Genomic DNA, 18,324 nt, shown 5'->3' on the forward strand with positions numbered 1-18,324 from the left:
TAAATTACAGCTAGAGTCTTCACAGAAATGTAAATTCCTTGGATTTATCTTTGATTCAGTTTCTCAAACGATATCAATCCCTCCGGATCGTAGATACAAATTGCTCAAAACTATCTCCAAATTCGCAGTAAAGCCAGTTACCCGCATCAAAGATTTCGCAAGCGTGATAGGCTCATTAATTTCTATTTGCCCCGCCGTTCAGTATGGATCCGGAGGGATTGATATCGTTTGAGAAACTGAATCAAAGATAAATCCAAGGAATTTACATTTCTGTGAAGGCTCTAGCTGTGATTTAAGATCGTTGATTAAAAAGCCTAGGGATAGTAATAGCTCTCGATGTATCGTTCATCGAGGAGCAATTGGAGAAGAAGGGTTACGCGGTGGGCACCTTCCTAGATATTGAAGGTGCTTTTAACAACACACCGCATGAGGTGGTATGTGAAGAGGCTGCTCGCAGAGGTGTGCCGGAGAAGATTGTGGAGTGGATCAAAGGCATGCTCAAGCGACAGGTAACGGCCTCACTGGGAACGGTGAGTGTCAGTGGCTGGGTGGAGAGAGGGTGCCCTCAGGGAGGGGTTCTTTCTCCACTCTTGTGGTGTCTGGTGGCAGATAGTCTGCTCGGAACACTGAACGAGAGGGGGATTCTTACATTGGGATATGCGGATGACCTGGCTATCCTAGTACGAGGCCCCTTCTTGGAAACACTCCTGGAGCTCACGCAGGGAGCATTGGAGGTAGTCGAGGAGTGGTGTGGCAGGACCGGTTTGTCGGTAAACCCACTGAAGACCGGGCTTGTGGTATTCACTCGCAAGTACAAGGTAGGTCCGGTGGAAGGGCCAGTCCTTGGAGGGACGAGATTAGTCCCAACCGGGACGGCTAAATATCTGGGAGTAATCCTAGATAGGAAGCTGGCTTGGAGGGAACATCTTGAGAACCGATGTAAGAGTGTATGCTCTTACTTCTGGATATGCAGGAGGACATTCGGACAGACATGGGGTCTGAAACCGAGGATAGTCCACTGGATTTACACGGCGATACTCAGACCCAGGCTGCTATACGCATCTGTCGTGTGGTGGCCGAGGGTGCTGAAGAAAACCGCCGCGTCAGCGCTGGAGCATATCAGGGCTCTGGTTTTGAGAGGGGCCTTGGGAGCTATGCGGACCACGCCGGTGGCGGCGATGGGCATGCTGCTGGGCATCGAGCCCCTCGATCGGGTAGTAGTGGCGGCGGCGGCAGCGGCGGCCTACCGCCTGAGGTGCGAATCAAGGTGGAGGGCGGGAGCCCTGCACACAAGATTCCCTGAAGGAATTCTATCGGGCCCCATTTTTGCGATGGGGCAAGATAGAAGGCCAGTAATTCGTACCTTCGAAAGAAGGTACAAGATAAGCTTTCCCAAGCGCTGGGAGTGGGACGGCTCCAAGGGACCGGTTCCTCGGGATGGGGACGTCTGGTTCACGGACGGCTCCGGAACGAGCACGGGCTCTGGAGCTGGGCTCTACTGCCAGCGCGATGGAGCAAGAATGATCGTTCCGCTTGGCGAACACGCAACGGTATTTCAGGCGGAAGTGGTAGCTATCATGAGATGTGCCCAGAACCTACTGGAGCTCGGTAGGGTAGGAGGGCGCATCAGAATTTGCTCGGACAGTCAGGCAGCGCTCAAAGCGCTGGAAGGTCCGAGATTTAACTCGCGGTTGGTCTGGGATTGTAAAATTGTACTAGACGAACTGGCGAAGAATAATGACGTTGGCCTAGTATGGGTCCCCGGGCATTCGGGGATCGAGGGCAACGAAATAGCCGACTTGCTTGCCAAGGAGGCAGCAGAAACAAGGTTGGTGGGACCGGAGCCGGCTGTTGGGATCTCCTTCTGCCTGGGCAGGAGGAGGATCGGGAGCTGGCTCCGGGACCAGCACCTTGAGCACTGGAGGAAAGTTACGGGGGTCAAATGCAGACAGGCCGGAGCCTTGCTGGGAGACTGTCCCGGTGAGGACCTGGCCAGAAGCATGAGATCCCTAAATAGGAGGGACGCCAGGCTGGCGACGCAATTGCTCACGGGCCATGGCGACCTTAATTATCACCTGTATAAGCTGGGCAGTAGCGATACGCCCGACTGCAGGTGGTGTGGCGAAGAAGAGGAGACTAGTCTCCATATTCTTGGGAACTGCCCAGTATTGGTCGGACCAAGAGCACGCCTGCTGGGCTCAGGCATTCTGGAACCGGATCAGGTGGGACAGCTGCCCTTAGAGGATCTTCTCCGCTTCTGGAAGGAAGCGGGGCCCCGCTAAGGACAGCTGACAACGGGGAGATACAATGGACTCTGTCTGAGTGTCAGAGGCGGGACCCATTTGAGGACTGCCCCCCGAACTCATTATTATTATTATTATTATAATAGCTCTCGAGCTGTGAAGAGGTTTTGCTGGCATTCTTCTTTTGAAGCGCCAAGAAAGAGGAAGTCATCTAGGTAGACGATTGAGCTGCATCCCCTTCTTCGTAGTGATGTTAGTACTGGACGTAAGATCTTAGTAAATATGTATGGCGCGGTAGAAAGCCCAAAAGGTAGGGCTATAAATTGGAACGTGGTATTGCGCCACTGGAAGCGTAGAAAACGTCTATGCTCGTGGGAGATTGGGACCTATAAGTAGGCGTCTTCTAGGTCGAGGGTAGCCATCCATGAATTCTGAGTCATCAGTTAGATCACTATGCGCCAATCTTCAAGCTGAAAATGAGGAGGAGAGAGGTATTGGTTTAAATATTTAAGATTTAATATGAATCGCATTCCGCCTAAAGATTTTTTAATCAAAAAGAAGGACGATAGAAACTGATCTGTAGAAGAAGAAGTGGCTTCTATAGCGCCTTTGTCTAATAAGCGCGAAATTTCCTTGTCACACTCGTCCGTCATTGCGGGAGAAAAAGTAGGTTCTCTCAGAGTGGTACGAGCGGGTGGTGGAGAAGTGAACGGGATCCGGTAACCGCTAATGGCTTTGAGGACCTCGGCATTTGAGATTAGTTTACGACATTTAGTACAAAAAAGAGATAGTCTTCTTGCGGATCTTACGTTTAGTGTCGATGGGTCCGAGATCGAGAGCGGGCACGTGATCGAGAGCTGGCTCGGTGACCTTGATTCGCCCAATGCGTGCCCCCTGCTTGGCAAGCCGATGTTGATGGACGGTCGGTAGGGGGCTTGGAGTTTTCCGAAAAGCGTGCCGGCCGCTAGCGTACAGGCTGAAGAGAGGACTTCCCCAATGCCAGTGGGGTTAGAGTAGGTCTGGATAGTTCCCGACCTGCCTCTTCGCATGTCTGTGCTGATTTAAGAACTTCAGTGAAGGAAGCCCCGAAGAGCCATTCGTCCACTAAGGCCCCTTCGGTTGCCGACTTTCCAACAAAAGTTGGGGACGGCTTAATAAAAGCCTGTCTTGTCAAGGACACTCTATGTTGATGCTGATCCGCTAACAGGTGAATGCCTTCAGCTAATTTGGTGATAGCGGCTTTAGTATTGTCTTCCAGGGGGCTCTTCTGCTGTGATTTGAGAAGGTCCGATATGCCTGAGCCTAAGGTGTTAAGACACGCTCCCACTTGAAGTTGTTCTTTTGCTTGATATTCGTCTCGCTTCGTTACGTGCTGACGTTTACCCAGAGCCGACAGCAATTCTTTATTAATTTTAGGAGGGCCTAAGCAAGCTAAGTCCCCTTTGGGCTCGTATTTCGATAGGAGGTCGGCCCGGGCTTCCTCTTTAAGTCCTGAGAAGACTTCCGACTTTGTGGTTTCGAGGATGATCGGGTCCCACGCGGCTGAGGCTGACGAAGGTTGTACCTTTCCAAATAGCTTACTTACCAGGGGAGACTCGTTCTCTTTATTGTCCTCGAAACTCACTCTGGCTAGTGATCCTGAGGACAGAACAGAGGAAGGTAAATGCCCTGGTCAGATACAACAGTCGGATACGTTCTTTCATTTGCCTACGCAGAAGAATGCACCTGGTTCGCCGCCCCGGTTCGTAAGAACCGTCTGTGTATCTGCCTGGGAAGAGGCCCTTGAGAGGACGATGTCGCCGCTTTCGTCCCCCAGGGAGGAGAGGACGTCCGTTGATTCACGGGACAGCGGATTGCCTGGGCTAGATCTAGTAGTGTGCTGTTCCCTCATAAAGACTAATAGTTCCTTCAGGGTGGAAGTAAGCTCGCTTTTCAAGGGTGTATGCAAGCTTTCTGTCGATCTGCGGGACCTAACCTGTCGGTCATAGCTGTGCGAGTTGTCCCTAGAGAAACGTTTTCTCTTGCCTGAGCGGTGTCTGGAACGACTTCTATGCTTGCTCTTGGGCATAATGTAATCACTATGGTGAGCACTCGTGAGCAAATTCGGTGAATAATTTCGTAGAAAAAACTATTCACTATTACGCACTGTTGACGTTGCGCGCAACGGAAACACAATGACATGGCGATGCAGCGCCGCGACGCGCATGCCCGGCGTCGGGCGTAGGCCCACCGATAAGACAGGGCCACGATCTCGCCTCTCGGCGATTCTCTGAATTGTTGACAAAGCGTACATGGAAGCATGACTACATAATTATAGTTATCCGTCCGGACAGGACACCATAACATAATTATATTTTATTGTGATATATGTGAATGAGCAGTCATTTCTCACGTTTTCGAGGTCGCTGAGTACAAATCTTTAGTTTAATTAGTCATTTTTCGAAATGGCTGATACAATATGGCGTCAGAATACACGAAAATTAGATTTTGTTGCGAACTATGTGTATCATATTACATCCGCCTTTCGAAACATATAAATCAAACTCAAGATTCGTATTCAGCGACCTCAAAAACATATACAATCAGTACCCACGCACATAGTTCACAGTAAAATATAATTTTCGTGTATTCTGATGCCATATTGTATCTGCTATTTTGAAAAATAAAAAACAGACTCAAAATTTGTTCTCAGCGGTCTCACAAATACATAAAATAAGTACTCGGAGGCATAGTTTCTAATAAAGTATAATTTTTATGGCATATTGTATCCGCCATTTTGAAAAATGAGTAATTGACCAAAGATTTGTACTCAGCGACCTCGAAAATGTAAGAAATGACTATTCACACACATATATCGCAGTAAAATATGATTTCCATGTATTTGGACGCCATACTGCATCCACCATCTTGAACTACTTGAACTACTTAAAAAAATCAATTAATAATCATAGTTTATACTTTAAAAAGGTAAATTCCGTCACTTCAATCGTTTACAACAGTCATGGACAAAATTTTTCGAAGTTTTCTACTATAAAAAGTCAATAGTCGATGAAAAAATTTATATCAATTTTGAGCCGCTATATTTAATTTCCAATAGAAAATTTTGAAATTTTGACCCCGGAATCTGAAAGAGCAGCTATTTTTACGTAGAAGAGCATATTTTGTTTTAAGTTTTCATGTGATCTCATCACTTTTCTGAGCCGAAAATCAATCGACTATAAAATGTCCGCTTGGGAAGTAATGGGTTAACGTGACCTACAAGCGATTATTCAAAGTTAAATCGATGGTACCATCTTATGTTCCCCTTTGAACACAACTTTTGTTCGAAACATTTTTCTCTAAAATTCTTCGTTTCCAAGATAAGTCTGTCACTTTAAATAACTCACCCTGTGTGTATATATGTGTGCGTGTGCGCGCGCGCGCGCGCGCGTGTGTGTGTGTGTTTACGTTTATATGTTTCCTACATAGATTTTTTTAGAATTCCAGTAAAAACAAAACAATAATAACGTAATATCATTATTATAACTTTACACTTTACAATGTAATTGTAATATAACGTACGTAATTGTTAAACGACAAACTGTAACATTAACCGTCTGACTGCACACTGGGTTAGCAACCATACCCAGACCGATTTTCAAACGTGTGCAAAATTTCTTGATTTATTGTCAGTCTATCGAATATATCTCTTTCCACTTTATACATATTTCTAATCTATATTATCATAATTCTGAGAAATTTTCCTTGGGAGTAAAAATGGAATAAAATTCGTCAATTTCTGCCCGAAATATCAATCAATGTTTCCCGAGTGTCGTGCACCCGAGCACACCCATGTGTGCAATGAACGTAAATTTTTGATAGTGTGCAGTCAGAGAGTTAATGTTACGTTGTTTTGTGGTTACTATATATTAAATATACAACAATAGGAAGAAAAAATGGAGCGCGTTTGTCATGTTCTAGTAAATTATAAAATATTGATTTTGCAACGTTTCTGAAACATTAATGTCATATTGTTACAATTGTGTGCAGTATATATATCTGCAATGTCTTCATAACGTTACACTGCACATTGCAATATTGATGTAATAAATCTGCAATGATTTGTTGCTCTATAAGTCCAAATATCAAAGTTTTCCGCAGAATTAACCAATTTCAATTCAGCTTATTAATACTAGCAAGCAGTCGTTATTTTAACATTAATATTTTATCATAATTGGTCGCTGACGTCATATGTCAATTACGTAACGTGTATTTGACATTTATTTTTACACTTCAAAAAAACTTTATTATAATAATGTTATATAAACGTTAAAATCATCACAAACTTTTATCAACAAGCAATTAAGCAACTTTTTCCATTTATACTTAAATAATCTACTAGTAAGAATCTAGTATTAATATTATACTAAATTTTAACAAATAATTTTAATAAAAATAAAAAGTTTGATTCGAATTTGATTCATATTCAAATAAAAATTTAATTTAATTTAAACGTATTTTCAAAAATTTGATCCGATTTGAATTCGAGTATATTTTCACAGATATTCAATCCGATTCGATTGTGTAAAACTAACATTTGCACAACTCTAACTAAAACCATGTGAAGCACAATTTATATCTTCTGACATGCATTTACTCGATACATTGTAAATAATACATGGGTAAAATTTTCATAAATCGATACTGTGCATTAGAAATGCAATGAACTAAATTGCTTACAAGATGCTTGTTTTGTCAGGTATAAAATTGTGTGTCAAAAAACATAATAATTCTAGATTTAGAAACTGAAAGAATTCATTAGTATAGTCTTTTATTTAGTCCTCTTGTTTTATCATTTTTATCATTTTGTTAAAATAATACCTAATTGATGTTACTAATATATAATTGATGTTACTAATATATAATTGATGTTACTAACAGACATAATAATGTTACATTGACGTTATTAATGATATCTTTAGTTTATGACATAGGACGATCAAAAACACGTCATTTTTTTAGTTACTTTTCAGATAAAATGACATAATACATCGACGAAATTATCACAATTGTGATGACTGTCTGCTACCCAGTATATAACAATAAAAGCAATTTTTATCAAACTCCGAGTAATTTAATTAGTAATTAATTTATTACTTTGTGATATCTGTATACTAAGTAATATCTATATTATTTGTCAAGATGGCTAAAATTATTAATTTTTTATTTAAAAAGTGACAAAAGAAGATGATAAAAGATTATAACAGGTATAATGAATTATACAGTAAAAAATTTGGCTTTAAACGATTTACCAGTTAAATTAATGGCTGTTTAAGTTAATCTACACAGAAATAGACATAAAATAACAAAGTAAAATTAACTCACCAAAATGAAATCTGCCCAAATTTTCCTCGCGTAATCGAGTGCCTGCTCGCGCAAATCTATTACATGTGCAAATCTGCGAGGTGACCAATCAGCGATCGAACTTTCGTCCTCGAAACCCATCGATGATACATTCAAATAAACATTCAGCGAATGATACATCTCGCTTCTTGAACTAATCCATTTGTTTAATATTTCGATCGAGTTATCGACATTATTATCGCTACGTATCCTGAAATGATTAATGTTAAATCTTCGCATATCAAAGTGATTATTTCCCGCGAAAATCTTATGTAAAGACTTAGGGCCGAAGCACAAAACATGGCGTAATAGTTACGACAGTCGTAGTCGTAAGCAACGCACAAGCTTTGTCGTATAATTATTTTGTATAATAGATCTAACTGTAATGCGTATCCAAATGTAGATACATAACCTGATTATATCTAAATAAATTAAGAATTAAAATACTAAAATGTGCAATTTAACTATATTCAATTATAAAAAGTAAATAATAAGATTAGTTGTGAAATGTATTAAAAATTGATGATCCATTCTTTTATGTTTATAGATTTGTTTACATATAATAATAAAAGCAATTAGTATTATTTTAATTTCAAGTTGTTCTGAAAGTAATAATAACACATTTGAGAATTAAAGAAACGATAGAAACCTATTTTACTGCTATACTAAAATGACATTTAAACAACTTACAAAGCTGATTAAGACAGTACTAATTAATTACGCCACATTTAAGGGAAAAAAGCGAGCTCTTGTTCCAGAACATCGATTGACTTATAATAACTTATTTAATTATTTTCTCTTATCTATAATTGAATATAATTATAATTACCCAGTGAACACAGTAATATAGTAGCAATGTAACAGCAATGTAACCGAATATAACAGGGTACATTACTCTGATGTTACACGTAACTTACAATTACATGTAAGTTACAATTTCCGACTCAGCAATATAACATGTTATATAACATGTTATCTAACCGTCACACAACAGTTACATGCGTTCCGTTTCACGCATGATAAGCATATTCTATTTCTGAAAATGATAACATAAAGAGACTTCTAAAAGATAACATAATAATGTCAGTATGTTAACCAAAGCGCCGTTTTTCGAGAACAGAAAAATATCATGAAACTGATATCTAAAAGATTTCTTAAATCAGATATCTTTAAACTGCAACTAGAGAAAAATAAAATAAAATAAAAATTTTTTAAAATTATTTTTATCAACGGTACATACTAAATTTAGGACAAATTTTTATTAATTAATTAAATTTAAATTATATTATTTTATTTTATTCTTACTTGCCGCTGGTAGGTTTTGAACCCGGGACCTAAAGATGACGAACCTTGTACTCTATCTGCTACGCCAATTTGACTCATCGATATGGGTACTTGTTATTGTCTACATATACCTATATGTTATAAACTGACGCAATTATATTATTCTTTATAAAAGCAATTAAATCTTGCAAAACATATTAAAAATAAATAGCATTAATTTATTTACGTATTAATTTTATTGTTAAATTTTTTTTTTTTCCATAACCTTAATAACTTAATGGAAATTGCGATGGGAGCGTCCCAGATGCGCACAGTAATAAACGAACACAGCAGGCTGAGTAAAACGGACACAAACCAAATGCGCACAGACCAAACGGACACAGTAACCAACAGACTTACCATATGGGTTGCGACTTTTCGGGCACCTCTATCAACGGGTGGGTGCGGGAGGGGGGCAAAGTTCCTCTTGCACCCCCCCCCCAGTGTGTGTGTGTGCGTGCGTGTGTGCGTGCGTGCGTGTGTGTGTGTGTGTGTGTGTGCGCGCGCAAAGCATTCTTTGCACTACATGGGTTTGCGACTGTGCGCATTTGGTCCGTGCGCATTTGGTCTGTGTCCGTTTCACTCAGCCTGCTATGTCCGTTTATTACTGTGCGTATCGGGGACTCACTCATTGCGATCTATTTAGCACTAATACTTTGAAGCGTTTAAATGGTTAATTAGATGGCTAACTATATAGATCATATATTCTAAGAAAAATTAAATAGTACATTTATTATCCTGTTTTTGTTCAATACATGATGAATTTAGATTTTGTGCACTTTTTTGTGCGCAGTAATTGTAAACAAACCGTTATTTTTGAAAACATTATCTTTATGATAATTTTTTTAAATATCAAGTAGATCTCTTATTCAGGATATTATAGTGTTGTCTGATTTCTCAGTACAATTTTTATACAATTTTTGTTACATAACTGTAACGCCAAAACGATGTATAACAGTTATATTACTTCCGTATAACAAATGTTGCATAACAGGTTATTTCCATGTTATATAGCACATACATATCACAAGAATAACAATGTTATATTACATGTAACTTCCATGTTATATTGCCGTTATAAAACGTGTTCACTAGGTATATTCAATTATGATTTGGTTATGTATTTTTAGATACACATCATAGTTAGATTTATTATACAACATAATTATACGACAAAGCTTATACGTTGTCTACATCTATGACTACGACTGTCTTAATCATTACGCCATGTTTTGTGCTTCGGCCCTTAGATAGAAAGACGATGTCATATTGTGCTTAATATTTATTTATATATTAAGATAGTATTACCATAGATATCGGAAGATAGAGATGGAACGTGAGTCTAATATTTAAACAAAGGGGCCATTTAGGGAGGAGCGACGAGGTAAACTGTGAGCACTTTCTATTGGATGGAATAATGCGCGCGCGCAATGGCATTTAATACGAAATAGGACTCCTGCCCACCGGACGCGGAAATGCTTGCCACGCGACAAAAAAAAACACTGTAATCAATCAATTTATCATAAGTGATGAATTTATTAGCTACCGCGTTATTTTTTGCCGCGCGGCCAGTGTTTCCATTATTTCCGTGTCAGGAAATCATAGGTGGGCAGGAGATCATATTTTAATATCTCTGAATGCTAGTATTACCCAATTATATATGTTTAATAAAAACAGTCATTGCATTTATTATATTTTACGTTAAAATCTTAACCTTTTTTTTAATAATAAATAATACCATGATAAAAGGGCCACTAATAATAATGATTATTTCATTTTATTGCAAACTTTTATTCAAATTCAAATAATAAATATCGGAAGAAAGAGATGAAGCGTGAGTTCACGGGAAAAAATGCTTTTCGGGGAAAGTGACGAAGTAAAGTGTGAGCACTTTTTATTGGCTACTTTTCTACGCTTGCGTGCAATATATAAACCGGAATCAAACCGAGTGAAGACGTTAGTTGTGAAGGTTACCTATTGCTTATTTTTTAATAATCAAAATATCTAGTGAGATGAAAAGTAACTTAATATTGTAGTGCATTGCTTCTATTAATAATACAAGTATGAAAGTTATATCTGTAACGTGTGATGGCTTGAGTGCTAATATTAGAGCATTAAAATATCTTGGATGTAATTTTGATGATGTAACATCATTGCAGACAACATTTCAACATCCTGATATAAAGAAAATTATTGTTGCTTTTCTTGACCCTTGCCACATGTTGAAATTGATATGTAATGTTATCGGAGATATAAAAGTTATATTTGATGGAAATGGAGAACAAATAAAATGGTCTGACTTGGAAGCATTACATACTTTTCAACAATCTGAAGATATGCATTTAGGCAATAAGTTAAGGAAATCTCATATTGATTATCACAATCAAAAAATGAAGGTTCGACTAGCAGCATAAATTTTTAGTACGTCTGTTGCAAATGCACTTTTGTATTATAAAAATAATTAAAGGAATTTCAATTCTGCCAAAGAACAATAACATTTTAGTATATATTTAATAATTTATTTGATATTTTAAACTCAAAAAATATAAAACAAAACGGATTTAAAGAACCTTTAAATTAGCAAAATGCGGAATTAATAGCACAGGCACACAAAAAAAAGTGGTTGGTCCGGCGGACTAGACTAGTTAATCTTTATGTATTTTGACCCGCTGAATCCGAATCCAAGGAATTGCAAAGTTAGCTCGCATTTTCTAACCTCAAAAAAATTTTTTTTTTAAATATTGGTCCGGCGAACCAGACTAGTCAATCCTTATGTATTTTGACCCGCTGAATCCGAATCCAAAATCAGAATTTCCGAATTGGCTCATTTTTTCCTAAACTAAAAAAAAATTTTTTTTTTATGTTGGTCCGGCGGACTAGAATAGTCTATTTTTATGTATTTTGACCCGCTGAATCCAAATTTAAGGTCAGAATTGCTCAATTGGCCGGACCAAGATTTAAAAAAATTTTTTTTTTAGATTAAGAAGAAATGAGCTAATGCAGCAATTCTGACATTGAATTTGAATTCAGCAGGTCAAAATACATAAAGATAGACTATTCTGGTCCGCCGGACCAACATAAAAAAAAATTTTTTTTTAGGTTAGGAAAAAATAAGCCAATTCGGAAATTCTAATCTTGAATTCAGATTCAGCAGGTCAAAATACATAAGGATTGACTAGTCTGGTTCACCGGACCAACATTTAAAAAAAAATTTTTTTTGAGGTTAGAAAATGCGAGCTAACTTTGCAATTTTGACCTTGGATTCGGATTCAGCGGGTCGAAATACATAAGGATTGACTAATCTAGTCCGCTGGACCAACCACTTTTTTGTGTGTGCCTGTGTAGTTAATAAATTAAAAGAAATTAAAAATTATATATTTTATCCTTAAAAACAATAAATGACTAGCTTTTAATTCATACTCGAAAAAAACAGGTTTTATTGATTTTCTTATATGTATCAATAGCACGATAATATTATATAATAAAATTTGCAAAAAGAAACAACTATTAAAATATATTCAATTCTATAAAATTAGAGAGGATTATGTAGAATTATTTTTGGGTTGTATAAGACATCACGAAAGACATAATAACAATTCTACCACTCGTCAATTTCAAGCAGCTATGAAAAAAATATTAGTGCGATTGTGATGCCCCTTATTAGAATAAGGGGCACGGTAGTTGGGATCGTCTGTCGGTACTCCTCGGGTCAGGTTCCGTGAGAGATGAGCCAGTAGAGATTTTGAACACAGTATATATTCTTTTACTAAGTTACACTGAATTGTATTGAAATATCCGTGACAAAGTATCGTGTCGTGCGACATACGTTCGTCGCTGTGCGCTATTCGAGTGAACCTGTGATTAAGTATCGTGCGACATACGGTCATCGCTGTATAATGTGTAGCAAGCCCACTCATTGTCTTTACATCGGTGTTCATATACACCGATTTTTGGCGTATGACCGCGGAGGATACCTCCGAAGTCACTGGCCTTTGGTCAATGCACTTGCTTAGCCAGCAATTGCTAGCTATGCAGATTCCACCCCAAAATCAGGAGATTTTGAGGTGGATTTGGGATTAGTGGACCGGGCAGGGACGGTTGCAGGAGAAACGGATTGGACTCACAATAACACAAAACAACCAACCCAGGCGCCATTCGACAATAAGAGCGAGCGTTAGCGACAGATCGAGAGAGCGCGCGATAGATAGCTCTGAATCTCGCATCGTGCTAGAGGAGCTCGATCTCTCAGCTCGCTGAGATCTCTCTTCGCTCGTCTCTCGCTCTGCGTCTCTCGCTCTCTCTCTCTTTCACTCTCGCTCTCTCTATCTCTCTCTCTTCTCTCTCTCTCTCTCTCTCTCTCTCTCTTTCTCTCTCAAGTCTCATTTAAATATCAAGTTGCAAAGACTTGTAAATTGTTGCATTAGATTTATCTTTAGTTTAAGGCAAGATGAACATATTACACCATTTAGACGTAGTCTTGAGTGGCTTTCCGTTGATAACAGAAGGCTGTTCTTCCTTGGTTGCCTAATTTACCGCATTCTCAATCATCAGTCTCCCTCTTATCTAAGTGAACTCTGCATTTCTCTTGATCCTTCATTAAGAAGATCTAATCGCACAATGACATCACATATTTTTCACATTCCTAGTCATAGAACTACTTCTTACCGTAATTTCTTTTATTTATCTGCTATTTATTTCTGGCATTCTCTTCCGGACAACATTGTTTCCGCTCCCTCACTGGCATCTTTCAAGACTCTCCTTCGATCATTTCTACTAGTATCGGAGTTAGCATGATCTCTGCTGTACCATTGAAGCACGCCTGTTTACTGTTATTGTTATTTTTATTTTTATTTTTATTTTCATTTCTACATTTATTTGTATTTTATTTACTTTTTTCCCCTATTTTACGCTTACTCTGGATTCTTAGTCTTGCTTATAACTTGTCCTTCTTTGCGTTATACAGTTTTAGTTTTAGTTTTAAATTTAGTTTTTAGTTAGGTTAGATTAGATTAAGTTAACCTACTTCTGTATTCTTATGTAGTGTTTCATTATTCTGCGTTTTACCTACCTTTTTGTTCTTGATGTTCTATCTTTACTCTTTGTAACTTATACTTTGCTCTTCAGCCTATGCTTGGGCATAATAAATATATCTATCTATCTATCTATCTATCTATCTCTCTCTTTCTCTTCGCTGCGTAATGGACGTGTCAAAGATCGCTCCGCAAATGCAGTTAATTTACAGTGATTAAGAAGTAAAAGAAAATTATAAAAAGGTGTGACTGTAAGAATACGCGTAAAGACCAAATAGGACTAAAGTTTTCTAGCGAAAGTGCGTGGATCTATGTGGAAAATCAGTGTATTTTCCACGCGGGTCATACATGTTGCGACAGGTAGACATTTATACCCAGTGAACACAGTAATATAGCAGCAGTGTAACAGCAATGTAACCGAATATAACAAGTTACGTTACTCTGAAATTACACGTAACTTACATGTAAGTTACAATTTCCGACTCAGCAATATAACATGTTATAATTACATGTTATCTAACCGTTACACAACAGTTACAAAGAAAAATAAAATAAAATAAAAATTTTATTTTTTTGAAATTATTTTTATCAACGGCACATACTACATTTAGAATACATTTTTATTAATTAATTAAATTTAAATTGTTATTTTTTATTATATTCTTACTTGCCGCTGCTAGGTTTGAACCCGGGATCTTAGGATTACCTTGTACTCTATCTGCTACGCCAATTTGACTCATCGATATGGGTACTTGTTATTGTCTACATATACCTATATGTAAACTGACGCGACTATATTATTTTTTATAAAAGCAATTAAATTTTGCAAAACATATTAAAAATAAATAGCATTAATTTATTTACTTATTAATTTCATTGTTAAATTTATCTTTTTCCATAACCTTAATAATTTGATGGAAATTGCGATCTATTTAGCACTAATCTTTGAAGCGTTCAAATGATTAATTAGATGGTTAACTATATAGATCATAATTCTAAGAAAAATTGAATAGTATACATTTATTATTCTGTTTTTGTTTAGCACATGATGAATTTAGATTTTGTGCATTTTTTGTGCGCAGTAATTGTAGACAAACCGTTATTTTTGTTTTGAAACATTATCTTTATAATTTTTTTTATTATTAAATAGATCTGTTATTCAGGATATTATAATGTCTGATTTCTGAGTCAACTACGACGCATCGTTCCGTAATAACATTGATACGAACGTGTTATGTTACGATTATACAATTTTTGTTGAATAACTGTAACGCCAAAACGATGTATAACAGCTAGATCACTTGCGTATAACAAATATTACGTAACAGGTTATTTCCATGTCATATAGCACCTACATATCACAAGAATAACAATGTTAAATTACATGTAACTTTCATGTTATATTGCCGCTATAAAATGTGTTCACTGGGTAGTGACGTGTATATTAATTAAAGTTACGTACGTGAGTGGGCGCCCGTATCGATAGGATCGGCATCAGCCGATACCTACTAATATGGTCGATGAATATGCGGAATATAGATGTGCCGCATGTAAGAAGGAAATAAAAAGTCAGGTCGTAACATGTAAGTCATGTGTCAAACTTTTTTTCCATCCAGGATGTGCAAGTAAACATAAGGTGTATGACAGAAATCGAGAATATGTGTCTTATCCTGGCCCATATGAGAAGTTCACAGTAGACAGTGAAAAAGATATAGATGTGAAAAAAACACCAATACAGACGGGAAGCGGAAGAGAAAGACTAAGTTCTACAGGATCGACAGGAAGTTGCGGAAGCAGAGCGATAGGAATCAACGTGGGCATGGATACGAAAATTGATGGGCTAGTAAGAACTATGAGAGAGATGAAAGATGAAATGGCATGCAAACGAGAAATAAAAATGCTGATTAAGGAAACAGTGCAAGAGGAAATAAAAGCTATTAAACAAGAAATGGAAGACCTACGAAAAATAATACGAGGAGGAATGCAGGCGTCAGCGGAAAATGTGCGCGGCAGTTACAGTGAGGCAACGAAGAAAAAGAAAGAAAACATAATCATCAAACCGAAGACTCAGCAAGAAAGTGAGACCACTAAAAAAATAATAAAAGAAAAGGTTGATATTAAGAATATGCCAATGGGGATAACAAAGGTACGAAAAGGAAGAGAAGAAACAATAATTCTAGGATGTGAGACCGGAGAAAAAATAGATAAATTAAAAGATGTAGTACAGTCTAAACTAGGTGACAATTATAATGTTACAAAATCACTACAAAAGAAGCCGAAAATAAAAATTGTTAATATTAGCGAGGAAGAAATAGAGTTGGATGACGATGAGCTAATAGATACAATAAAGAAACAGAATAGTATTGGTGAATCTCATATAAGCATAGTTAAGAAAATCCCGAAAAGAAAAAAATATGGATGATAGTCTATCTAGAAGGAAAGGAAAAGAAGGTAGATCTTTAATAATTGAAGTAGATGAAGTAACACATGAATTGATGTTAAAAAAAGAAAAGTTGAATATAGGCTGGAGAAAATGTCCTGTGTTCAATCACTTCAGCATAAAGAGATGTTTCAAGTGCTGGGAATTCTACCACATTGCAAAAAACTGTACGAGGGATGAAACGTGTCATAAATGTACAGGAAAGCATAAAGCAAGTGAATGTAGAGAGAAGCAGAACAAATGTGTAAATTGTATGTTTAAAATAAAAACATATAATTTAAAAATAAAAGACGATCATGATGCTCTGGATCCGGAATGCCCGACATATAAGAGGGCTATCGAAGAGGAGAAGAGGAGAGGTGGATGGGAAGCCAAAAAATAGCAATTACAGAAAGAAGAGGATCAGATAATATATACAAACGCGCAAAGTTTAATGGCACATAAGGACGAGATACAGCATCAGATTATGAAGAAATTAAATCCGGCAGTTATTGCAATGTCGGAGTCGAGACTGATTACGGAAATTGAAGACAGTGAAATAAGTGTACTGGGATACAGTATGGTTAGATGCGACGCGGAAAATAGAAATACAGGGGGGGTTGCTCTGTATGTAAGAGACGATATATCAAGTATGAAATAGTAGTATTGAAAAAATTAGAAAGGATTGTATGGTGCGTTGCAATAGAAGTAAAAGAGAAATTGTTTAAAGGAGTGTTAATGATAATATATCATTCACCGAATGCGTCACATGGAGAGTTTATAGGATTCTTAGAGGAGATAGTAGAAGAATTAACGATAAAAGAAGAGTGTATAATATTAGAAGACTTTAATATAGATTGTATGACAGACTCTTATTATACAAATAAACTACTAACGACTATGCAAAGTCTAGGTATGAAGCAATATGTGAATAAACCAACGAGAGTTACCGAAAATAGTAAAACAATTATAGATCTAGTTTTTGCGAATAAAGATATAAATGTAGAAGTCAAGTACGAACCTAAGATAACGGATCATGCGTGGATAAAAGTCGTGATAAATACGAACAAGACTGTAAATAAATATAAAGAATTCAGTGGCAGGGATTATAGTAGATATAATGCGGATGAGTTTATTAAGCTAGTGGAGAGTAATTTAGAAAAAAGATATGATTTAGATATTAATGAGTTAGATATTAATGTAAGGGCAAAGAATTTAATTAATAATATTGTAGATGCGCTAGACATCTTAGCACCTAAGAAAATTTTTAGAATACCGAAAATATCGGAAGGGAAAAAATGGTATTCAAAGGAAATAGAAGAGCTAGCGACTAGAAGAGATGAGGCTTATAGAAAAGCACTGTACGATAGCACGGAACAAAACTGGCAACAATTTAAAATAGAAAGAAATGCAGTAGTTAATTTAATTAGAATAAAGAAAAAAGAATATTATGAAAATATGATTGATCATAATAGTAACAATCCCACAACTATGTGGAAATCATTAAAAGAAATTATTAGAGGAGGACCAATAGGCGCGAAAGTTGTAAGAAAAATAGATTTTGAAATATTAGACAATAATATAGAGTGTGATATAGCTGATAAATTTAACTTATATTATATACAAAGTATTAAAGACATAATAAAATCTATAGATAAGAATTATACAACGAGCACAAATAAGAGAACTATTTATTGTATTGAAAAGAAGGGAGAGCTAGAAAAATTTGAGTCAATTACGACAGAACAAGTAAGAAAAATCATTAGGGAATTACCAAAAAAGAAAGGTTCCAGAAGAAGGAATAACTAGCGATATATTAAAAACGGTGTTTTGTGTCATAGAAGAGGAATATTGTGATATAATAAATAAGTCATTGAGTGAGAGTTGTTTTTTAAAAAAGTGGAAAACATCCACGATAATTCCAATA

At 37.0% G+C, this 18,324-nt stretch overlaps 2 protein-coding genes across 2 annotated transcripts in view; one reads left to right on the top strand and one right to left on the bottom strand.

Moving 5' to 3' along the window:
- LOC118644121 (glycosyltransferase 25 family member-like) overlaps window positions 1–7,723 on the bottom strand; it is a 123,918-nt gene extending 116,195 nt beyond the window's left edge. The window contains exon 1 of the mRNA XM_036283536.1: window positions 7,608–7,723. The gene's annotated coding sequence lies outside the window, so the exon portion shown is untranslated. The remainder of the gene's footprint in view (window positions 1–7,607) is intronic.
- LOC118644432 lies at window positions 204–2,282 on the top strand. The gene is made up of 2 exons (XM_036283007.1): window positions 204–226; window positions 314–2,282. Exons 1-2 carry the CDS (start codon window positions 204–206, stop codon window positions 2,280–2,282), a joined length of 1,992 nt encoding a protein of 663 aa, XP_036138900.1.
- Window positions 7,724–18,324: the final 10,601 nt, after the last annotated feature.

This window comes from Monomorium pharaonis, chromosome 2 (genome assembly GCF_013373865.1).
Source record: "Monomorium pharaonis isolate MP-MQ-018 chromosome 2, ASM1337386v2, whole genome shotgun sequence".
In the NCBI taxonomy this organism is placed as follows: domain Eukaryota; kingdom Metazoa; phylum Arthropoda; class Insecta; order Hymenoptera; family Formicidae; genus Monomorium; species Monomorium pharaonis.